This window comes from Schistocerca gregaria, chromosome 2, assembly GCF_023897955.1.
Source record: "Schistocerca gregaria isolate iqSchGreg1 chromosome 2, iqSchGreg1.2, whole genome shotgun sequence".
NCBI lineage: Eukaryota > Metazoa > Arthropoda > Insecta > Orthoptera > Acrididae > Schistocerca > Schistocerca gregaria.
The window spans coordinates 1054011724-1054037584 of record NC_064921.1 but is presented as its reverse complement, the minus strand read 5'-3'; the positions used below and the strand labels follow the sequence as shown (position 1 = coordinate 1054037584).

Here is a 25861-nt window from a genome sequence, read left to right as displayed (position 1 = left end):
ATTTTTTCTGAGGGAATGATTAAATGATGATGGCGCCCTCTTGGGTAAAATATTCCGGAGGTAAAATAATCCCCCATTCGGATCTCCGGGCGGGGACTACTCAAGAGGATGACGTTATCAGGAGAAAGAAAACTGGCGTTCTACGGATCGGAGCGTGGAATGTCAGATCCCTTAATCGGGCAGGTAGGTTAGAAAATTTAAAAAGGGAAATGGATAGGTTAAAGCTAGATATAGTGGCAATTAGTGAAGTTCGGTGGAAGGAGGAACAAGACTTTTGGTCAGGTGACTACAGGGTTATAAACACAAAATCAAATAGGGGTAATGCAGGAGTGGGTTTAATAATGAATAGGAAAATAGGAATGCGGGTAAACTACTACAAACAGCATAGTGAACGCATTATTGTGGCCAAGATAGATACGAAGCCCACGCCTACTACAGTAGTACAAGTTCATATGCCAACTAGCTCTGCAGATGACGAAGAAATTGAAGAAATGTATGATGAAATAAAAGAAATTATTCAGATTGTGAAGGGAGACGAAAATTTAATAGTCATGGGTGACTGGAATTCGGCAGTAGGAAAAGGGAGAGAAGAAAACGTAGTAGATGAATTTGGATTGGGGGTAAGAAATGAAAGAGGAAGCCGCCTGGTAGAATTATGCACAGAGCACAACTTAATCATAGCTAACACTTGGTTCAAGAATCATGAAAGAAGGTTGTATACATGGAAGAACGGTGGAGATACTAAAAGGTATCAAATAGATTACATAATGGTAAGACAGAACTTAGGAACCAGATTTTAAATTGTAAGACATTACCAGGGGCAGATGTGGATTCTGACCACAATCTATTGGTTATGACCTGTAGATTAAAACTGGAGAAACTGCAAAAATGTGGGAAATTAAGGAGATGGGACCTGGATAAAGTGACTGAACCAGAGGTTGTACAGAGTTTCAGGGAGAGCATAAGGGAACAATTGACAGGAATGGGGGAAAGAAATACAGTAGAAGAAGAATGGGCAGCTTTGAGGAATGAAGTAGTGAAAGCAGCAGAGGATCAAGTAGGTAAAAAGACGAGGGCTAGTAGAAATCCTTTGGTGACAGAAGAAATATTGAATTTCATTGATGAAAGGAGAAAATATAAAAATGCAGTAAATGAAGCAGGCAAAAAGGAATGCAAACGTCCCAAAAATGAAATCGACAGGAAGAGCAAAATGGCTAAACAGGCATGGCTAGAGGACAAATGTAAGGATGTAGAGGCTTATCTCACAAGGGGTAAGACAGATACATCCTACAGGAAAATTAAAGAGATCTTCAGAGAAAAGAGGACCACTTGTATGAATATCAAAAGCTCAGATGGAAACCCAGTTCTAAGCAAAGAAGGGAAAGCAGAAAGGTGGAAGGAGTATATAGAGGGTCTATACAAGGGCGATGTACTTGAGGACAATATTATGGAAATGGAAGAGGATGTTGATGAAGATGAAATGGGAGATACAATACTGTGTAAGAGTTTGACAAAGCACTGAAAGACCTGAGTCGAAACAAGGCCCCGGGAGTAGACAACATTCCATTAGAACTACTGACAGCCTTGGGAGAGTCAGTCCTGACAAAACTCTACCATCTGGTGAGCAAGATGCATGAAACACGCGAAATACCCTCAGACTTCAAGAAGAATGTAATAATTCCAATCCCGAAGAAAACAGATGTTGACAGATGTGAAAATTACTGTACTATCAATTTAATAAGTCACGGCTGCAAAATGCTAATGCGGATTCTTTACAGACGAATGGAAAAACTAGTAGAAGCCGACCTCGGGGAAGATCAGTTTGGATTCCGTAGAAATGTTGGAACACGTGAGGCAATACTGACTCTACGACTTATCTTTGAAGCTAGATTAAGGAAAGGCAAACCTACGTTTCTAGCATTTGTAGACTTAGAGAAAGCTTTTGACAATGTTGACTGGAAAGCGCTCTTTCAAATTCTGAAGGTGGCAGGGGTAAAATACAGGGAGCGAAAGGCTATTTACAATTTGTACAGAAACCAGATGGCAGTTATAAAAGAGTCGAGGGACATGAAAGGGAAGCAGTGGTCGGGAAGGGAGTAAGACAGGGATGTAGCCTCTCCCCGATCTGTATATTGAGCAAGCAGTAAAGGAAACAAAAGAAAAATTCGGAGTAGGTATTAAAATCCATGGAGAAGAAATAAAAACTTTGAGGTTCGCCGATGACATTGTAATTCTGTCAGAGACAGCAAAGACTTGGAAGAGCAGTTGAATGGAATGGACAGTGTCTTGAAAGGAGGATATAAGATGAACATCAACAAAAGCAAAACGAGGATAATGGAATGTAGTCGAATTAAGTCGGGTGATGCTGAGGGAATTAGATTAGGAAATGAGACACTTAAAATAGTAAAGGAGTTTTGCTATTTGGAGAGGAAAATAACTGATGATGGTCGAAGTAGAGAGGATATAAAATGTAGGCTGCCAATGGCAAGGAAATTATTTTTGAGGAAGAGAAATTTGTTACATCGAGTATACGTTTAAGTGTCAGGAAGTCGCTTCTGAAAGTATTTGTATGGAGTGTAGCCAAGTATGGAAGTGAAACATGGACGATAAATAGTTTAGACAAGAAGAGAATAGAAGCTTCCGAAATCTGGTGCTACAGAAGAATGCTGAAGATTAGATGGGTAGATCACATAACTAATGAGGAAGTGTTGAATAGGATTGGGGAGAACAGGAGTTTGTGGCACAACTTGACAAGAAGAAGGGATCGATTGGTAGGACATGTTCTGAGGCATCAAGGGATCACCAATTTAGTATTGGAGGGCAGCATGGAGGGTAAAAATCGTAGAGGGAGACAAAGAGATGAATACACTAAGCAGGTTCATCAGGATGTAGGTTGCAGTAGGTATTGGGAGATGAAGAAGCCTGCACAGGATGGAGTAGCATGGAGAGCTGCCTCAAACCAGTCTCAGGACTGAAGGCCACAACAACAACAACAAGGAAACGAAAGGAACGGTTGAGTCCAAACAAAGCAGCAACTCTCTGCACAATGATGTGCGCATATTCACAAAAGGTAATGCTGTGCATCAGGTGGAACAGCGACAGTGTGCTGTACTACGATCTGCTTCTGCGAGGTGTACCCATCACTGCCCACATTTATTGTCAACAACTGACGCGTCCTGCAGACAAAATCCAAGAACAACGACCAGGAAGACTGCGTGAAGTTATACTATTCTATGATAATGCCCGCACGCATTCTGCTAGACTGACAAATAACACTATACAGGAATTGGATTAGAAAGTCATTCAGCACCCACATTATTCACCTGATGTTGCGCCCTCATATTTTCACCTTTTCGCCACACTGTCGAACAACCTTCAAGGATTTTCCACTACGAATGAAAATGCTCTCGTAAAATCACTCGACGATTTCTTTGCCTCAAAACTAAATGATTTCTACCGTCGCGGATTCGAAAAGTTACCCCAGCGTTTGCTAACTGTTGTGAATGGTGAAGGAGAATATATTATTGATGACTAAAGTCTCTTTATGTGTAGCTGTTGTATTTATTAATCTTACGGAAAAATGCTACGAACTCATGCCCCAACTTAGGATGTTTAACTCCTATACTGTGACATATTTGTCTAAAAATCTAGCTTCTTGAGGCCGAGTTTTATTAAAGTTCACCACATTTATGACAGTTTACAGTACTTGATTTAGATCAATACTAATATTACGCAGCAAGAGCTTTAGGAATAATGCTGTGGGTCCGATTGGTGCTTGTAGACCGCTGTAACTCCCAGACATGGATCGCGCGCCATCAGTACACAAACCACACCGCAGTCCGGATTAATCTGATTTTCTACCGTGAAGTTGTCCTCTATTTCGAACAAACCATTGTCGGTAGTACCTGGACTTATTTCGTAACAAAAAAGATCTTCAATCATTTTGTTACTTTATTCGTCAACAAATGGCACGTAGGAAATTAAATGAGCGTCTCTATTGTTATCAGTGGCCTCACGAAGCTGCAAGCCAAAATCTTTCCCTCTCATTTTTTATATAATTTGGTCCTGAAGGTCTTCCGCTAAATCTTGAATTCGACGACTAATTGTGATGTCGGGTATAGGAATGGGCAACACTGTTTTGCCATGGACACTCCAAGCTAAACACCATGTGTACAGCACACCGTAGAATTAATTCTTTTCCAATCGTGCGAGCTTTCTCACATTTTGCTACTCGGCAAGCTACAATGTAGGATGCTAAAAGTGCTTTATTCGAGATTTCGCTAACTTAGAAAATAATGACTTTCTTGTTTTTTTTTTTTCATTTCACACAGTTTTCTAGAAAAATATTCTCTAGGTTTGACCACGTCACTATTACGAACACTTTCTAAATGATGCTTTATTTGTTAGATTATATAATTTCAACAGAAAGTACTTTCAGATACCAAACACGCTGTTGCCACTCTTCATTGTTCAGAACAGGATACAGAAAACCAATATCTAAGTAGCTATTGTCGTGTTTTCCGTACTTGCGTTTCCCGTATTCGTTACCACTTTCCTTGCAGTCTGCAGCGACTACTCGCTTTTTGCTTCCGTAGTCTATCGCCTTTATCAGCTTTATAACAAAGTCACAATGTAATAAAAACTGGTTGAAAATAAACAACAATCACTGCTGGTTCCAAGGGTAACTCGCGATTGTTCGTTTTCACAAAGGTGACACTACTACTCACGCAGGCACGCTCACATCTAAGGTGGAATTCCTCCGAGACCACACAGGCTGACACCAGAAAAGAAATTTCCCACAGCTGTCTTCTTTGCAGCTACGAAACAAATCCACGGCACCCCAAGCGGTCATTCGTGGCTCACAACGGGCGTCGCAGCACACGGGTTAAATAGCACTGCCGTAATACATGTAGTACGTTGTAACACAGTAAACAAACATCTCAGTCCATCACCTGATTTTTGAAGTTTGATGAACCTTCCCATGTGTCTCTCCTGCAAAGATTAGATTAGATTAGACTAGTACTTGTTCCATAGATCATGAATAGGACACTTCATAATGATGTGGAACGTGACAGGTTAATAAAAGGTGTCTATGCAAGATATTACATTACACAAAATATTACATGACACTTAATATTACAAGACACTTTTAATTTTTTGGGGGTGGGGGATGGGGAAATTATCACTTACTATATCCAAAAATTCATCTAATGAGTAGAAGGAGTTGCCATTAAGAAATTCTTTTTATTTCCTTTTAAATGCTATATGGGTATCTGTCAATCTTTTGATGCTATTAGGTAAGTGACCAAAGACTTTGTGGCAGCATAATTTACCCCCTTCTGAGCTGAAGTTAGATTTAACCTTGAGTAGTGAAGATCATCCTTTATCCTAGAGTTGTAGCCATGTACACTGCTATTACTCTTTTGAGTTCGTTCGGATTGTTAGTAACAAATTTCATAAGTGAATGCTACAGTGAAGATCCCTAGCTCAGCAGGATGATCTTGGATGAGCTCCATTCTGATTACACGCTTGCTTTTGTGCAATGAACACTCTTTTACTCAATGATGAGTTACCCCAGAATATGATGCCATAGGAAAGCAGAGAATGAAAGTTGACAAGGTAAGCTAATTTACTCAGAAGTATGTCGCCAAAATTTGCAATGACCCTAATAGCATAAGTAGCTGAACTCAAACGTTTCAGCATATCCTCATTGTGTTTTTTTTTTTTCAGCTCATACCCTCATCAGAGCATACACCTAGAAATTTTGAATATTCTACCTTACCTACCGATTTCTGATCGAAGTCTATATTTATTAATGGTGCCATCCCATTTACTGTGCGGATCTGCATATACTGTGTTTTCTCAAAGTTTAATGAGAGCCCATTTGCAGAGAACCACTTAATGATTTTCTGAAATACATCGTTTACAGTTTCATCAGTTAATTCTTGTTTGTAGTTTGTGGTAGCTATACTTGTATCATCGGCAAAAAGTACCAGCTTTGCATCTTCGTGAATATAGAATGGCAAGTCATTAATATATATTAAAAAGAGCAGAGGACCCAAGAGCGAACCTTGCGGCACCCCATTCTTGCTCCCTAGTTTGAGAAATCTCCAGTTTTTTCCATATTATGTGAACTGCTTATTTCAACTTTCTGCACTGTTCCAGTTAGGTATGATATAAACCATTTGAGTGCTGTCCCATTCATACCACAGTACTTGAGCTTATCTAGAAGTATTCCATGATTTACACAACAAAAGCCTTTGAGAGTTCACAAAAAATTTACTTAATGTAGCTTACCATTATCTAGGCCCAAGCGTTTCAATTGTGTTTCAGGTTTTGACATGTGTCCATTATGAACAACAGTAACAACTCCATTCTACAATAGCATCACAGAGGAACGGGTAAAATGGAGCACAGTGGCTCACCCTTTCGTAGTGATACACATTGTTTCGTCCTGATATAGTCATTTTACTGCCAGTTCAGCATTTCTGAATTGTTGGTGCCCGTATGGTGAGTGATTCCGTGACCACGGTAGCCGAAGTGATGGTGTATCGAGAGGCACACATTACCTTGCTTAATACGGTTTAGGAAATCTGTTGCCATTTCAAAACAACTTCCAGCCGTCTCGGAATGGATACATACAGGTCCTGTATGGTTTTTAAGGGACTCTCACACCATTCTTTCGACACAATAGTGGCAAATCTTGGTAATGATGATGAAAGCAGATAGTGTTAAAGCACCATTCCTTCCGAATGGGATCACGAAGGCTCAACAATACTCAGATCTGGTGATTGAGTTGCCAGGGTTGATGAGGATTCATCTTCGTGCTCACAGGATCAGTCCTGGAAGATGTCTGGACAGGGCCCCGTACTCTAAGAACACGTCATCACCATTAGGGAACAAACATTATACCATGATCAGCCAGAATGGTCACATCCTCGGTAGTAGTGTGAACTTGCAGAGTAGCCATGGGGCTGTTGGAGAACCACGAAATCGCTTACCAAACCATCACCGGACCTCCGTCATGTTTCACCGTTTGGACATAAACTCGGCCAGCAGTTGGAAACTGTGAAATAAGAAGCATCAGACCAAATGACTTTCTTCAGAGGCATTGTCAGAATTCAGAAGTGAGTTATTGTCCCATCATATGAAATTGCGCGGGCTATTCATCGTTGCCTGTCGGCCTTACGAGCTTTCCTGATTGTTTCTGACCACCCTTTATAAACTAGGAAAAGTACGCTCTCAGCAGACTCTTTCTAAAATTAAGGCCTATGGTAGACTAGAAGGAAGCGAAGGAAGCTGGACTGTTAATTACTCTTTCTAAACATTATTTCATTGTGCTTTCCAAAGCTATTTCCCAATGTGGACAAGTGAAAATAACAGTCCTGTTTAGGCGCTGTACGACTCACTGCTCATTTATTGCCAACACGAACAGGATTTGTTCTTTAATTTCAAACGACGTATCCGGACGAAAACCTATGCATGACGCAATGCTTGGGCTGTTGAACAATGCGTCGTGTACTGCGGTCACAGTTGCACTCAAGAACGTAAGAGGTCTGTGCCAATAGTTCAAGGAAGCTGACTGGAAAGAAATCTTTGTGCAACATTGTTTGCCTCATATACACTGTCGCATCCAAATAAGACGAATAAGTATACCCAGCACCTATTTTCATGTGTGATCTATTTCATTTTAGCCATCATACAGTGATTTTTTAATATCTGCGAATATACAACGAACATTCCGATTATAAAGTCAGAAAACATTTATTAATGGAAGCTATGACTGTTTATTTAATTTAAATGATAGATAAAAGGTTCTAGACGAAAATAGAGGGCAGCCATCAATAACTCTTACTTTATATTACGAACGTAGCTAAAGGGTACCTGTTGTGTTTTCCTTACTCGGTTCGTCCAATAGCTTTACAGAAGTCCATCTTTTAAAGAAACTCTTCTTTTCATTTATTCCTCATTCCAAACTAAGCCCAGAGTGCCATTAAAATTACATAAAAACTGTCATTATTAATATTTCTAAAAGTTTCCAACCCACACACATCTTGTGATGTTCAGTATTTTACATTGATTTTACTCAGCTTTCAGGAACGTTAAGTAGTTAAATAGTGTATAACCAGCGGAAAAATGCTACCATCGGAACACAAAAAAGGGAACTATCCTGTGACACAAAAATGGCATACCAGTTGTTTCCTCAGCACCTTCAAAATTTTTCCTAAAAATTTTAGCATGTGAACATTTTCGCTCTCTTTTTAACATGAAACTCACTTCTCCCTCCCAAAACCTCCCCTTACTGTTATTCGCTCACATCCACTACTCCATCGTTGTAGGTCGCTCATACCCAACCAATTTCAGTCGCTCATTCTCACTCGCTCACTCAGCCCAACTCATTGTCATTATCTGTTTGTGTCTCTCTGTCACTGACTGTCTCATGTCCCACAATCTCAAGTCTCATTCGTTCTGTCCCGCTGTCGCTGTCTCCTCTTATATTTGTCTCCTGCTATCTCTTATTGCTCCTGCGTCAACTCCTCCTCCGTGTCACAGACTCCGTTTTCCTCCTTATCACTGGCTCTTAGCCACTTCCACCTTCTCCACCTCTCTATTCCTCTCCCACTGACACTGTATCCTTCGCTCTTTCCCTAGCACTGTTCTGTCACTGTCAACTATGTTCCAGTGCCACTGCGTCCATTATTTCCCTCACTCTGCCTTTGTCTCCTTCACACTTTCTACACCACAACTAATGTCTTCTATCTTCCAGTAATTATTATTTTTCCCTTACGTACCCACTGCCACTGCCTCCTCCTCTTTCAGTATAAAAAAAACGCGAATGTATTCACTTACCACAATTTTTAAAGGTGTTGAGAGGCGTAGAAGAAGCAGCTTCTATCCCACTTTTCAGTCAATCTTTTAACAAACACGAACATATTCGCCTTTTTTCTCCCCCAACAGGGGTATTTTTCCACTGGTTCCCTTCATTTTCTTACCACAGCAGGATGTGTCACTACTAAGAAAATATCACTACCGGTCTGATATATTTTGATAGTTTATTTCTGGGGTGCTGGAATAATATGTGACTAATTTTATACCCCTAACCCCTGTTAGTTGAGACTTCTAGTTCCCGTCAAGTCGCTGCCCTTCGGAAAGCAACCTGTCTAGGAGAGTATGCTGATGAGACCGAGCTCCACTCCACTTTAAATTATAGTAAGGGTGTTGTGACGTGTAGGGACTTGGTGGATATCCCCATAGACGAGTTGAAATCTGAGTGGGCTGACGAAGGTATTGTTGACGTGCAGCATATTATGAAACGAGTCGATGGGGACCTCGTCAAATCTGACTCGTTTATTCTCACGTTCAGTTGCCCGAGACTCCCAGAGCATGCTAAAGCGGGGTTCTTACGTTTGCCAGTACAGTCATATTTCCCCAACCCAATGCGCTGTTTTAAATGTCAGCGCTTTGGGCATACTACGTTGGGGTGCAATGGGATAGCCACTTGTGGTAAATGTGGTCAGCCTGCCCATGACGGAGCCGATTGTTCATCGCCTGTGAAGTGCGTGAATTGCTCTGGGAGTCAGCCTGTATGGAGTCGGATCTGCCCCATCTATCTCGAAGAACGGAAGGTACAGGAGATTAAAACATCTAAGCGCATCCCCTATGGTGAGGCCAAGAAGCTCTTTAAGGCCATGCAACCTCCTGTGTTTTCAACATCTTTCGCTTCCGCTCTCAAAAAACCGGTACAACTGGCCACTGTTGCTACGCAAAATACCTGCGCTTGCCAGTGCACTTGTGCCGCTGCGGTTGTTTTGCAACCTGCGGCTCTCCCCGCTACATCGGACAAGGCCGTGGTTGCTGACATTGGGGTACTTCCTGCCTCTCCCCATATGGCGCCTTCTGCCCAGGCGAGTAAACCTCCAACTGTTGAGCAGGCTCTGCATTCCAAGCCCCCCAAGACAAAGCCTCAGAAGGTGAAGGTTCTGCCACCTGAGGAGACTCGTCAGCGGCGGTCCGATGACGAGGCCATCGTACTGTCTGACATCTCCCGTGGCCAGTACGGTCTCTCCTCCAAAGCACAGAGGCAGGGTGAAAGTTCAGCCACACTGATCACTGGCTCCCATATTACAGTGGAACCTGAATGGGTTCAGGACGCATGTGGCCGAATTACAACTCCTTATACGAGAGTGCCCCTTGTGCTTATGTCTCCAAGAGACACGTTTTCGGGCCACTGATGCTCCTTCTTTATGGGGCTATACCATATATCGAAAAAATGATCTGACGGGGGAAAGGACAAAGGGTGGTTTTTGTCCGTGACATGCACCCCTCATCTGAGCTCCCTCTCGTCACCGACTTGCAAGCAGTTGCAGTTGACATTCTTGTGGGTCGGAGGCTCACAGTCTGTTCAGTTTATTTACCGCCTCAGTATGCGATAGACTCTGACGCTCTCACGGACCTTATTAGCCAACTCCCCCGCCCATTTCTTCTTCTGGGGGACTTCAACGCTCATAATGTCTTATGGGGCTCTCCGACTACTTGCCCCAGGGGTCGCATTCTGGAAAGCCTCATGATGTCTGAAGAACTGTGCATCCTCAACTCTGGTGCCCCCACTCATTTCTGTACTGCTTCCGGGTCGTCATCGGCTATTGACCTGTCCCTTTGCTCTCCAGCACTTGCGGATTCTGCTGCTGCTGACCTCCATTCTAGTGACCACTTCCCCCTTTTGATTCGCCTCCTGGATGAGGCTGTGGCATTACCAGTGCCGCCCCAGTGGCACCTCTGCAGAGCTGACTGGACACTCTTCATCCAACTGGCTGTTTTGGAACAGAGTGCCAGCGTCCACGAATGGGTAGACCATGTAACAGCCGTGATTTCCCATGCTGCTGAATTGTCAATCCCACGGTCATCCGGTCATCCCAAGAGGCGTCCTGTCCCTTGGTGGACCACTGAGTGCCGCTCAGCCATCCGAGCCCGCCGTGCAGCTCTGTGCCGCTTCAAGTGCCGTCCCTCAGCTGACAATCTTGCGGCCTTTCGGGTGGCAAGGGCCAAAGCGCGGCGAGTGTTTAAAGAGAGCAAACGACGGTCATGGCAATCGTTCTTGAACTCCATCTCTCGCTCCACTAGTTCTACGAAAGTATGGGAAGCCATCAGGAGGATTTCCGGGAAACTCAGCCAGCTACCTGTCACGGCATTGCTGCATCAGGGATGTCTCCTCACGGCGCCGAGAGACATTGCCCAGACACTGGCCATGCATTTTGCGGACTCTACCGCCACTATTAACTGTGATCCAGATTTCTGCCGCTACCGCACTGCCATCGAGAGGAGTCGCATGGACTTCCGGTCTCTAAATTCTGAACCCTATAACTGTCCTTTTACAATGTGGAACTGGATTCTGCGCTGTCTGTGGCTCATGAGACTGCGCCTGGTCATGATCAAAGCTGGTACAGCATGGTGCGGCACCTGTTGCTGCCATCCAAAGAAGTTCTCCTGAACAGTTTCAATATGATATGGTTATCCGGCACGTACCCTGACTCGTGGAGGGAGGCGATTTTGATTCCCCTCCTCAAACCAGGGAAGGACCGAACGCATCCCAGTAGTTATCGGAGTATTGCCTTGACGAGCTGTGTTGGGAAGACGTTGGAACGCATGGTCAACCGCCGCCTGGTTTGGCTGCTCGAGACCAGGCAGCTCCTTAGCCCCTCTCAGTGTGGCTTTCGGAGATGTCGTTCCACTATAGACAACTTGACCCTGCTTGAGGCCGCCATCCAGCAGGCCTTCCTACGTAACCAGCATTGTCTAGGGGTCTTCTTTGACATTAATAAGGCGTATGACACTACTTGGCGCCGCCTTATCCTCAGTCAACTCCATGAGTGGGGCTTTCGTAGCCGTCTCCCCATCTTCATTCGGTCCTTTCTTTCTCACCGCCTCTTTCGGTATCGGGTTGGTAATGTGCTATCTGATTTGTACGTGCAAGAGAATGGTGTTCCTCAGGGCAGCGTTTTAAGTGTTGCCCTCTTTGCCGTCGCTATTAACAGTATCACGTCCACTATCCGGTGTCCTGCCCAATGCTCCTTGTTTGTGGACGATTTTGCTGTTTTCTGTTCTTCCTCCAGTCTTGTCACTGCTAGTCGGCAGTTGCAGCTTACGATAAAGCGCTTAGGGGCATGGACTGCAAAGACGGGTTTTACCTTTTCTGCAGGCAAATCTGTGTGTGTTCATTTTAATCGTTCTCGGCGTCCTTTTACCTCCCCTGAATTGCGTCTGAGGGACACCGTTCTTCCTTTTAGAGACACTGTGAGGTTCCTGGGCCTCAGTTTTGATCCCAAGTTGTCGTGGTTGCCTCACCTTAAAGACCTCAAGGTGCGGGCCCTGAAGGCACTGAATATTTTGAAGTGTCTGAGCCATCGGTCCTGGGGGGCAGATCGGGAGCGTCTGCTGCAGTTTTATAGGGCTTTCGTCCGATCGCGCCTTGACTATGCTTGCACCGTGTATGGGTCAGCAAGGCCTTCGTATCTGAAGATCCTTGACGCAGTACACCATGAGGGTATCAGGCTGGCCACTGGTGCCTTCCGTACCAGTCCCATCCCCAGCCTGTGTGCTGAGGCAGGGGAACCGCCGCTCGCCATCCGGCGGAAACTCCTCATGGTGCGACGGGTGTGTCATTTCCTTGCCTGTCCTACCTCCCCTGCGTACCCTACTGTTGCCCGACCGCCTATGGAACGTCTCTTTTCCAGTCGTCCCAGGGCAACGAGACCATTTGGGATTCGTGCCAAGCATTTGCTTGAGTCCCTTGGTGTGGAGCGTGTGGCCCCCCAACGACAAGGTTTTACTCGCCTGCCTCCCTGGTTGCTCCAGAGGCCCAGCATCCTTCTAAACTTGTCGGAGAACCGGAGGAACTGCACTCCAGCGTATGTTTTTACCTCCTTATTTTACGATATTTTAAACCAGCATCCGGACCATGTACCTGTATTCACAGATGGCTCTAAACAGGGGGACTCTGTTGGTTGTGCTGTTGTTTTCCCTGATCGAGTCGTCAAGTTACGGCTTCCTGCGGCGTTTACCGTCCTCGATGCCGAATTGTTTGCAATCTTACAGGCATTGGAGCAGATGAGATGTGTTCCCAGTCTTAAGTTCCTCATCTGTTCTGACTCCCTGAGTGCCCTTCAGACCATGCAACAATTGTACCCAGCGGATACGGTCGTCCAGAACATCCATGATGCCCTACTCCACCTGCAATGGCTTTCTTTCTGCTGGGTGCCGGGGCACGTGGGTATTAGGGGAAACGAACTGGCGGATGTGGCTGCCAAAGATGCATGTTCCCTCCCTCACGTTGTTGAATGTTCCGCCCCCTCCATGCTGTAACCTCCCTTTTGCGTTTTCGTGTTATGCATCAATGGGAAGAGGAGTGGCTGGCAGTTTCTGACAATAAGCTGCGTCTGGTAAAGGCCACTACGCGACCATGGCGTACGTCCTACCAGTCATGCAGGCGGGATGAGGTTCTCCTCACTCGCCTCCGCATTGGGCACAGTCCCTTAACGCATGGTTTTTTACTCCGGCGGGAGGACCCCCCAATCTGCAGTGCTTGTGGCGTCCAGATTACTGTCCGCCACATTTTACAAGACTGTCTTTTATTCTCTGACCAGGGGGCGGTGGTTTCTTTGCCACCGGATTTGCTCTCTATTTTGCAAGACGACGCAGCGACTGTGGTTAAGGTCTTACGGTTTTGTGTCCTGTCCAATCTGTTGCCTCGGATTTTAGGGAGAGGGTTTTAGTGTGCTGCTGGGTGACTGGCTCACCCAGGTTTTAGGTAAGAGGTCCGCCAGTCACGATTACCTCCATGTTTCCCTTCGGTTTTTTTCGCCTCTGTATGTGGGGATTTGGAGCTGCGTCAGGTCTGCGTCTTTTAGCCATTCTCCTTGATCGCTTTTCGTCTTAGTCCCTTCACTGCATGTGTTCCTGTTGTTATGTGCTTGGGCGCTGATGACCACGCTGTTTAGCGCCCGTAAACCTCACACACACACACACACACACACACACACATACACACACACACACACACACACACACACACACACATACACACACACACACACACACACACACACACACACATACACACCAATTTGATGACTGCTTCAGTACAACAACATGGAATTGCCAATATTCTTATGATGGTTAACAGAAACACTTTACAGCGTATTTCTTCATGCTACATCACTTTATAAACTAGGTTTTCGCTTCATAACGGTTTTACGTGTGTATCTTTCTTCTACAAGAAGGGTGACATTGAACATGCGCATCTCGCAAATTGGTAAAGATATCAAGAAAACTTTCAAGGTACTTCTGGATTGGGATCTTAGGAATATTTCGTGAAAATTGCAGCCATTTGCTGTGCATAGCCGTCTCGAAATCCTTGGCTCCTTTTTGGTACCCAAAAACCATGTTTTTCGATGTTTCTCGATAACGGATAAAGATTTTTGAAGACGAGAAGGTGGAATTTGTGGATAAATTGCTAGAGAAGATGCCGTTAAAATTTGAGCAATTTGTTACTGTTAGTGATTTACATACGCGTTGCTGACGGCCAGAAAAAGTTAAAAAAGGCTCCCGGTTTTCTCAAGAACTAGGCATGAATTAAATGGTGCCTTCATAAGCCCCTTAAAGCCCAGCGTAGACCACATTTAGTGCAGATAAAAACCAATAGATTACCTCCATTTGCCTAAGCTGTAGGAAGCGTACAGTATTCAAAAATTGATCTTGTACTCTAGGATGGTTACAGTAATACGATCATTCTGTTGGATAAACAAATAGTCCCTAGCCCAAGGATTATCCAACATACTTGACCCTACCTTTTCGTCGCCAATAGAACCCGACGTAGGAGCAGCGGAAAAATTCCGTTTTTATGCCCGGGGTTTTTTAACACATTGGACGCAAGCAACACAACATGAAATCGAGGCCCAGGCCGAGAACTGGTGAGACACGTGTGTCTGCAACGTTCCCGCTGGCTTACCACCCTCTGGTCACCGCAAGTTTGCTGCTGCGTCAGTCAGCTGTTGAAATAAAAGCAGTAGTAACTCTGCTGCGTATTGACGCTGCGGTCAGCATACTCTTCTGAACTCACCAGGCACCAGAAGAAAATCGTAGCGGCTTTCGCGTCTTCTAATACTCAAAACTAGCCGAATGAGGTAATACAGAATAGGGAAAAATACTGCAAAGATTTATGTGACGCATGAAAATCTGTTATTTTAACGTCGAAACCATGTCCCGTAAAAGTCAAGTTATTGTAAAGTAAGTCTGGCATTCAATCGATAGACTAGTGCAGACGGTCACAGTGACTTGTGGTCCGCAGAGTCCCGAAACAAAGGTTCCTAAAGTGAGGGCTCACGCCATCACCGTTAGGAACATGAGAATTTCTCTTACTCAGCTAAGAAATCACAACATTAAAATATAATTAACGCAGGGCAATGAAATTTCGGAATACATTTGTCTAGGTAAAAGATTTATGTGATTAACATTGCATGGTCACGGGTCAATTGGGCTAATGCAAGCGCGAGGTACGCCTTTGCAAATGTTACAAAAATGGTTCAAATGGCTCTGAGCACTATGGGACTTAACTTCTGAGGTCATCAGTCCCCTAGAACTTAGAACTGCTTAAACCTAACTAACCTAAGGACATCACACACATCCATGCCCGAGGCAGGATTTGAACCTGTGACCGTAGCGGTCACGCAGTTCCAAACTGAAGCGCTTAGAACCGCCGCACGGCCACTCCGGCCAGCAAATGTTACACGCCGGTGCGATAATAATTTGTGTTGTCCAGGTGCCGGATGTCAGTTTGTGAGGTGGACTTACATGCCTGTTGCACTTGATCGGTCAGTACAGGGATGGTTACTGCTATTTGTGGATTATGGTGATGTTGTCCCACTTGGGCTTGACTGGAGACAGACCTGGTGATGGAGCAGGCCGGGCCAAGATGTCGACACCCTGTAGCGTATGTTGGTTACAACAACGGTATGAAGGCGAGCATTATTCTGTTGGAAAGCACCCCTGAAGTGCTGTTCACGAATGGCAGCTCGACAGGTGTAATCGCCAGAGTGACGTGCAGGAATGCCGTTAGGGTGCGTGGGACAGCCAAGAGAACGCTCCTGCTGTCATGGGAGTCCGCAGCCCGGCCCATAACTCCAGGTGTGAGCCCGGTGTCCCTAGAGCAAGGCGGGTTGGTTGCAGGCCCTTGATTGACCTGCTTCTAACCGACACACAGCCGTCGCTGGCACCAAGGCACAGCCAGGTTTCATCAGGAAACACAACAGATATTAGATTGGATTAGATAAGTACTTGTTCCATAGATCATGAATACGACACTTCGTAATGATGTGGAACGTGTCAGGTTAATAAAAGGTGTCTATACAAGATATTACATTACACAAAATACACTCCTGGAAATGGAAAAAAGAACACATTGACACCGGTGTGTCAGACCCTCCATACTTGCTCCAGACACTGCGAGAGGGCTGTACAAGCAATGATCACACGCACGGCACAGCGGACACACCAGGAACCGCGGTGTTGGCCGTCGAATGGCGCTAGCTGCGCAGCATTTGTGCACCGCCGCCGTCAGTGTCAGCCAGTTTGCCGTGGCATACGGAGCTCCATCGCAGTCTTTAACACTGGTAGCATGCCGCGACAGCGTGGACGTGAACCGTATGTGCAGTTGACGGACTTTGAGCGAGGGCGTATAGTGGGCATGCGGGAGGCCGGGTGGACGTACCGCCGAATTGCTCAACACGTGGGGCATCAGGTCTCCACAGTACATCGATGTTGTCGCCAGTGGTAGGCGGAAGGTGCACGTGCCCGTCGACTTGGGACCGGACCACAGCGACGCACGGATGCACGCCAAGACGGTAGGATCCTACGCAGTGCCGTAGGGGGCCGCACCGCCACTTCCCAGCAAATTAGGGACACTGTTGCTCCTGGGGTATCGGCGAGGACCATTCGCAACCGTCTCCATGAAGCTGGGCTACGGTCCCGCACACCGTTAGGCCGTCTTCCGCTTACGCCCCAACATCGTGCAGCCCGCCTCCAGTGGTGTTGCGACAGGCGTGAATGGAGGGACGAATGGAGACGTGTCGTCTCCAGCGATGAGAGTCGATTCTGCCTTGGTGCCAATGATGGTCGTATGCGTGTTTGGCGCCGTGCAGGTGAGCGCCACAATCAGGACTGCATACGACCGAGGATCACATGGCCAACACCCGGCATCATGATGTGGGGAGCGATCTCCTACACTGGCCGTACACCTCTGGTGCTCGTCGAGGGGACACTGAATAGTGCACGGTACATTCAAACCGTCATCGAACCCATCGATCTATCATTCCTAGACCGGCAAGGGAACTTGCTGTTCCAACAGGACAATGCACGTCTGCATGTATCCCGTGCCACCCAACGTGCTCTAGAAGGTGTAAGTCAACTACCCTGGCCAGCAAGATCTCCGGATCTGTCCCCCATTGAGCATGTTTGGGGCTGGATGAAGCGTCGTCTCACGCGGTCTGCACGTCCAGCACGAACGCTGGTCCAACTGAGGCGCCAGGTGGAAATGGCATGGCAAGACGTTCCACAGGGCTACATCCAGCATCTCTACGATCGTCTCCATGGGAGAATAGCAGCCTGCATTGCTGCGAAAGGTGGATATACACTGTACTAGTGCCGACATTGTGCATGCTCTGTTGCATGTGTCTATGTGCCTGTGGTTCTGTCAGTGTGATCATGTGATGTATCTGACCCCAGGAATGTGTCAATAAAGTTTCCCCTTCCTGGGACAATGAATTCACGGTGTTCTTATTTCAATTTCCAGGAGTGTATTACATGACACTCAATAATCTTTTTTCGTGGTGCTTGGGAAATTACCCACTTACTATATCCAAAAATTCATCTAATAAGTAGAAGGAGTTGCCATTAAGAAATTCTTTTAATTTCCTTTTGAATGCTATATGGCTACCTGTCAGACATTTGATGCTATTAGGTAAGTGACCAAAGACTTTTGTGGCAGCATAATTTACCCCCTTCTGAGCCAAAGTTAGTTTTAACCTAGAGTAGTGAAGATCGTCCTTTCTCCTAGTGTTGTAGCCATGTACACTGGGACAAAATAATGTGGGTAATAAAGGGACAACCTTGTCACGCCCCTTCACAGAGGTTTCTCGCAAACGGACTTCCTTGAACTGGTGTATATGAAACCAACGAAGTAAGATTGTTCGACGTGGAGACATGGCAGAATGATAAAAAGGAGGTATTGTGTGTGGAGGCTTTAACAGGCTCGTGTTGGCTTCTGTTATCTTGCCACCAACAAACAATAATTTAACGTTGAGCATTTACGAACAATGCGATTATTTGCTTTAATAACAGAAAATGGGCAATTGGCTGTTAAAAACAATAAATGTTATTTAACATTGGTTTCGTTCATGTAGTATCTTTCTTTGATAGGCTGTCTAGTTCGATGATATCGCCTCCTACAAGGGGCGGGGTGTTGCATTAATGTACGTACAATGAAATGTAACAATGAAGCAGGAACTGAGCTTTCGCTTCAGTTTTTAACGTTATCTACTCATTCATTTCACAATACCCGAAACACTTTTTATGATTCGAAGAAAACATTTACAAAAATCAAAATTCAGTTCAGCTCAACATGCTTGCATCTATCTCTTTCCATCTCAACTGTACAGTTCTTGATAGCACTGTCCAACGAGATACACCAGCACACAACTATAACTGAATGACTGCTACACAAACAAAACACTGATACATGAAGTCGCATTTCAGAGATATTTGAATACATCGGTCTTCCATGTTACAAATATATGCGTAGAGTATAGATCTGATCGAAATGATTTCCAAAACGTTACAAACATATTTGGCATTTCATTAATAAAAAATGATTATAGGAAATAGTATTATATTAATGATATATCAAGACGGTAAATACTTCAGCATTTGAGGTATTCTGGCCTGCAATACTTCTGAAAAAATAAAAACGAGGTGTTTTGAGCAGTTTCATTATGTGGTGTCCATTAGTGCACTATAAATGAAGTTAAATATCTTCAACATTTCGCGGCGCTGTCATCAACTGTGTAAATATTAATTTTAATTATTAACAGCCTTAGTTGCCGTGTTTGCCTAGAATTTACGTAGGTTTCAGTCGCGAAGAAGGTTGGGTTATCCCGACTGAAACCTAGGTAAATTCTATGCAAACAGTGCAACTGAGACTCTTAGTTATTAAAATAAAAATAAATGAAGTTTCCAGATTTTCTGGCGCATTAAAGTCAACTAGCCAACGTGTCCACAATGAACCATGTACTACGCTTGATGTGGTCGTAGAAAGATCCCAGATGGAGAAGTGTATCATGCCTTTTCAGTGACGGTCGGTTTTAGCCCATGACAGTAATTCCTCCTTACAGTGGATGCGGGTCTGTCTCAAACAGGTTCATGCATCAGAGACCTGTGGATTTCAGGATACTACGAAATGCGGCTGTTTTACGCATCAAAGGAGTCATGCAACAGTGTGGGTACTTGTAGCTTATTTATATTACAAAGTGTTGACTTTGCTTATTGTCCATTTTCGTTTTCCTTTTAGGTGTAATTTGATTCCTGCAGATTATCACTGGAACACGTAACACACAAGAAAGTTATCGTGACAGTAAACATCCACATTATTTTAAGCTATCGCCATTACTCTGATTCGTTTCTGTGTGCTGTTTAAAGCGACTAAACGGCAGGAGCTCTGTGTGTAGCGGTCAGTTTCACCTGACAGCGGCGCTGGCAGACTGCTCCGCTGAGGTGGAGCGATGTGGCCGACCCCTGTCCTGGTCGTCGTGTGCGCCGCCTGCTGGCTGCTGTGGAGGTACAGCCGCTTCTGGCGCGCGCGCCTGCCCTTCATCCCTCCCTGGCCCGTGGTGGGCAACATGGGTGCCGTCGCCCTCGGGCAGACGCCGTTCCACCACCTGGCCGCCCGCTTCTACCGCAGGCTGTCCCCCCACCGCTGCGGGGGCCTCTTCACCTTCACCACGCCCGTCCTCCTGGCCAGGGACCCACAGCTGATTGGACTGCTCTTCGCCAAAGAGTTCGACCACTTCACTGACCGACAAGAGCTCATCCCGGAGACTGCCGATCCGCTTTTTGGGAAAAGCCTCTTTGGTCTCCAAGGTTAGTCATCATTCTTTCGAATAAAAAGCTGACAGAAAAAATTACAACACCACAAAATATTTCATGTACAGCAGTAAAATTTGTCCAGGTAACATCTTTAAGTGATTAATATTTGACTGGAATACTCTCTTTCAAATTCTGAAGGTGGCAGGGGTGAACTACAGGGAGCGAAAGGCTATTTACAACTTGAACGGAAACCAGATGACAGTTATAAGAGTCGAGGGGCATGAAAAGGAAGCAGTGGTTGGGAAGGGAATGAGACACGGTTGTAGCCTCTCCCCGGTGTTATTCAATCTGTATATTCAGCAAGGAGTAAAGGAAACAAAAGAAAAATTTGGAGTAGGAATTAAGATGCATGGAGAAGAAATAAAAACTTGGAGGTTCGCCGATGACATTGTAATTCTGTCAGAGACAGCGAAGGACTTAGAAGAGCAGTTGAACGGAATGGACAGTGCCTTGAAAGGAGGGTATAAGATGAACATCAACAAAATCAAAACGAGGATAATGGAATGTAGTCGAATTAAGTCGGGTGATGCTGAGGGAATTAGGTTAGGAAATGAGACACTTAAAGTAGTAAGGGAGTTTTGCTATTTGGGGAGCAAAATAACTGACGATGGTCGAAGGAGAGAGGATATAAAATGTAGACTGGGAATGGCAATGAAAGTGTTTTTGAGGAAGAGAAATTTGTTAACATCGAGTATAGATTTAAGTGTCACGAAGTCGTTTCTGAAAGTATTTGTATGGATTGTAGCCATGTATGGAAGTGAAACATGGACGATAAATAGTTTAGAGAAGAAGAGAATAGAAGCTTTCGAAATGTGGTGCTACAGAAGAATGCTGAAGATTAGATGGGTAGATCACATAACTAATGTGGAGGTATTGAATAGAATTGGAGGGGAGAGAAATTTGTGGAACAACGTGTCTAGAAGAAGGGATAGGTTGGTAGGACGTGTTCTGAGGCTTTAAGGGGTCATCAATTTAGTATTGGTGGGCAGCGTGGAGGGTGAAAATCGTAGAGGGAGACCAAGAGATGAATACACTAAGCAGATTCAGAAGGATGTAGGGTCCAGCAAGTACTGGGAGATGGAGAATCTTGCACAGGATGGAGTAGCATGGAGAGCTACATCAAACCAGTCTCTGGACTCAAGGCCACGATAACAACAAGATTGCAAGATCACAGGTTACTGTAAGCGGGAGATAAATCGTTGCAAATGTGAAAGGCTAGTATATTAATAACTGGTGTAACGGCCAAGATTTTGAATAGAAGCATGCAGACGTGCAAGCACTCTGTTGCAAAGGTGCCGGACGTCAGTGTGGGATGAAGTTCCACGCCTATTCCACTTAGTCAGTTAATACAGGGAGTTTTAACGCTGGTTCAGATGAAGCTGGAGTTGTCATCCAATGAAGTCCCATATGTGCTCGACTGGAGACTGATCTGTTGATCGAGCAGGCTAAGGCAACATGTCGACACTCTGTAGAGCGGTATGTGGGCGATCGTTATCCTGTTGGAAAATACCTGGAATGCAGCACGACAGGTCCAGTCGCCAGCCTGACGTACAGGTGGGTACGTGGGACGACCATACAAAGTCTCAACCCAGGCCGTAACTGCAGGTGTGGGTCCAGAGTGTCTGGCACACGCAGGCGCGTTGCTTGCACGCCCTCAACCTGGCTCTTTCTGACCAAAGCACGGCCATCACCGGCACCGAGGCAGAACCAGCTGTCATTAGAAAACAGAACAGACCTCCACCATGCCCTCAAATGATCTTTCTCGTGATACCACTGAAGTCACAAACTGCGGTGGTTTGGGATCAGTGGCATGCAAATTACAGGCCGTCTGACTTTGAGTTGTCCTTGAAGTAAACGACCTGTAGCAGTTCGTTGTGTCACTGTGGTGCCAAATGCTGCTCAGATTGCTGCTGCAGGCTCAATACGATGCGTCAGAACCGTACACCGAACACGATGACGTACACCGAACACGACGGTGTTCCCTCTCGGTGGTGCTCGTTGCTGTCTGCAGCCTGGTCTCCTTGCGACCGCTGGCAGCGATAATGTACAGTTGCTGCGTTCCTGCCAGGTCTGTCTGTAATATCGCAGAAGGAACTCCAAGTTTTCGTAGCCCTATTACACAATCTGGTTCAGACTCAATAAGGTATTGGTAATAGCTCTTTGTTGCTCTAAAGGCATTCTTGACTAACATCGACTCACCACGTCAAATCTCAAAGGTAACTAACGTTCCCGACCGTTACAGCGGCGTATTTAGAGCAAATCTCACAGTCTTATCAGACTGGCGCGAAATTTGAATAGAGATGTAGAAAGACACCTACCGACGATTCTTTACGGCGCACAACTCCTTGGTGTTGGGATTTTTTTCCCGACAGTTTAATTTACTGAAGTTCCCTTTTACTTTCGACAACCCATCCGTCACTATTATAAGAATAGAACATAATCTCGATCACAATTGAATAATCTTTTCGGACAGCGTACACATCGTTATTATTATTGATCGATAAAGCCATCTGAGGGATACAGAAATATGAGGGAAATGTTGAAATAATCGAAGAGTACAGCTACTTTGGCATAAAATTTACTTTTCCTCTAGATCAGTGGTGCGCAGCGGAAGCGCAATTACCACTGGACATTAAATTAAGTTCTCTGAGGGGTACAAAGAAAAAAACTCTTGTTTTTTTTTTAATTATCTCTATTAGCGTATATTTTCCTGACGTGGAAGACGCCAAGCGCCATTTTCAGAGAATGTAATTCAGTCCAAAATATAATTTCGCAGACTCCGTGAAAACAATTGAAAATAGACTTAGTTAACTCACTAATAACAACATTTTGGTGAAACATTGGTGGTGAGTATCCACCATTATCTCGTAAAACATGAATAATGGTGAATCAGTTCGTTACAAATTGCGGGAGTGATAGTCCATTATCGACTTTGCTACGAATAATGGCAAAATCCAGAGACTGAGTGAACGTGGCAGCACGAAGTACGACGCGCATTGGTCATCACCAAACAGAAACTCAGACATATTGTTGGTGTTAACTGTACTGTCGATCTCGATTGCTCACTCGTCATTGGTTTGATAAAATATCAGGAGACTGTACACAATAACACTGAGAGCTGCAGAGTACTTGCAAACTACTTCAAAGAACTACACAACTAGGATCAACCAAAACTAGAATTTAATATTGATAACAAAAAGCAAATATAACCACACTAATAGTCGCCAATAACAAAAGAAATCATTAAAAGTACTTAAAATAACAGTGTGCCATCAGGCTACTGCTTTTCTTCTGTCCGTCCTACAAACTTATCATGTCGATTTGCAAACTGACTGTCATGCGATTACGAACTCTCGGACAATGAACAAAACTTTATTCCATCGCACAGAAACGGCAACTATTAAGATGTAGTGGCTCGGAGTAGTTCTATAACAGGCTACCACGCGAGGTCTGAGGCGACTTTCCACAGTTCGTGCGGCTTCCCCGTTGGGGGTTCGAGTCCTCCCTCGGGCATGGGTGTGTGTGTTGTCCTTAGCGTAAGTTAGTTTACGACAGATTAAGTAGCGTGTAAGCCTAGGGACCGGTGACCTCAGCAGTTTGGTACCACAGGAACTCACCATCACTGACTGCCAACAGGTATAATCTTCCCTGAGATTCAAGAACCTTATTTAGTCCACAGCCAAGTAAATCTACAAACATATTAGTAGACTAGCAGTACCGTGTACAGTATCAGCACTTTAGAATCGCAATATGGCGGCGAGAGCCAAGGACGTGGAAATAGCTGTTTGTTTACTGCTAAAACAGTCATTAGACATGGGGATAAAATGATACAGCTACGTTACCTTCAGAGTTTCGACATAATGGCCAATACATGCATCGTGTTCGACTGTAATTTTTCATACTACAGATTTAAGATACAAGGAAAGGAAAGTCTGGATACAAGCATAGCTAGTAACATCTTTGTACTGAATATGGGTCTAAATAATTACATTACATATTCCATTCTCTAAAAAAACCCGCAGTGTTTAAAAAGTGCACTTACATTTTGAGGGGTTTAACCAAGTGTAGTATTGACAGATGTAGCTTAATGATACGCTTTTAAACATTTTTGATCAAATTCGGCTTTTCTTCGAATAGTATATTCGTTATGAAAGTGCTCCTACACGTAGAACGTGCTATTTGTGCCTGATAACAACCGTTTTTATTCATTTGAATATTATTACGAAAACTATAGTCTGTTTTAAACGTATTTTTATGTAACCTGATGTTATTCTCATAACACGATTCAACACCGTGTGACTTAAAAACAACTAGTACGCAAATATTTGCTCAACTGCAGAACTTGTGTAGACCACCTTGTACAGTTTACAACATCATTTTGTCTCAGAAAATCGTAATGGTGCCATTAACGAACTTCCTGATGCCGTCATCTTACCTGACAAAACGTCATGCTTCAGTAAAAGATGCATGTTTACCAGTCTAGTAATGTACGTCTGTGAGAAACTCGATAAGAATATACCATTAAAAACAGTTCATCTCAAAGCTAAGAATAAGCGCATTACTAAGTAAATGAAACGACGCCTTTGGGGCTGGCGCTAAAAATGTTTGATGTCCGCGATGTAAAGAAATACACGCGCAACACTACACACACAGACGACACTGCACCAACAGGATGTGAATCGCTGAAGAACACCATACGAAGACAATTTAGTTTCTACATTACCTAAACACTCTATTGAAATCATTAGTCTATGTTAACAAAAACGTCTTTGAATGGTCGTAGGAGGAAAAAATGGCGAGAGACACACATAATAAAAATCGTTTGTTCAGGAACACAAAATCGATAGATTATCAAAGAGTGGTAAGGCATGAAGCACTTAAACTAACAAGATTTAGGGATCACGAAAAATTGGAAGAAGTTGAAAGAAGAACTGTAAGGAAAATATTGGGACCCAAGGTAAATCAGAGAGATCTATTTGAAAATGGAAAAGTTGCTTGATGTAATGAGGAAAAGAAGACTGCAGATTCATGGATTCCTATAGTGGATGAACAGTAATAGAGTAACCAAATAGATCTTCAACTTAATAAATGTCAACAAAACTAAACCCACATAGTTCCCTGAAATTAACAGGAAAAACACTGCAACTAGTATGGTCATGATATATAACCAAATACATGCAGTATCAATATTGGAAATCGTAAAAAGCACCAAACGATGATCTACTCTCACAAAACTTGCGCTTCAAAAGTTGTTTCTAATCTGAAAAACAAGACAAAAAATATGGAAACACGTAACATGGCAACGTATTTGTAACTACTACGTAATGTATCTGTGCTGTATATAAAAGTAAACATGTTTTACAGGCCACTGAAGATGCGCCACTGAAGATACGTCATAAATAAAAGAAGCGAAACGCTTATGGCAAAAAAACCTCCTTTCATTTAGTTGCAAGTATGGAACATACCTTCATGAATTTTGAATCAACTAAAGAACGACGGAAAAAGGGAAAAACTAGGATAAAAAATTCCATTACAGAAAGTCAAAAAGCATATCTGCTAACCATGCAGTCTACGCGAGCGAAGCAGCGGTCTCTGAGCTAATAGGCCGATAATTATGTGCATCTGCATATGGCCTTTCTTAAAAACGGGAGTGACCTGCGTTTTTTTTTTT

The 25861-nt window shown here is 44.3% G+C and overlaps 1 protein-coding gene across 2 annotated transcripts in view; it reads left to right on the top strand.

Moving 5' to 3' along the window:
- Window positions 1-25861, top strand: part of LOC126335590 (cytochrome P450 9e2-like) — an 81914-nt gene that overhangs the window by 12952 nt on the left and 43101 nt on the right. For both annotated transcript variants that reach the window (XM_049999029.1, XM_049999030.1), the window contains exon 2: window positions 19793-20184. In XM_049999029.1, the coding sequence (XP_049854986.1) occupies window positions 19827-20184 (358 nt within the window). In that variant the 5' untranslated portion in view covers window positions 19793-19826. The remainder of the gene's footprint in view (window positions 1-19792; window positions 20185-25861) is intronic.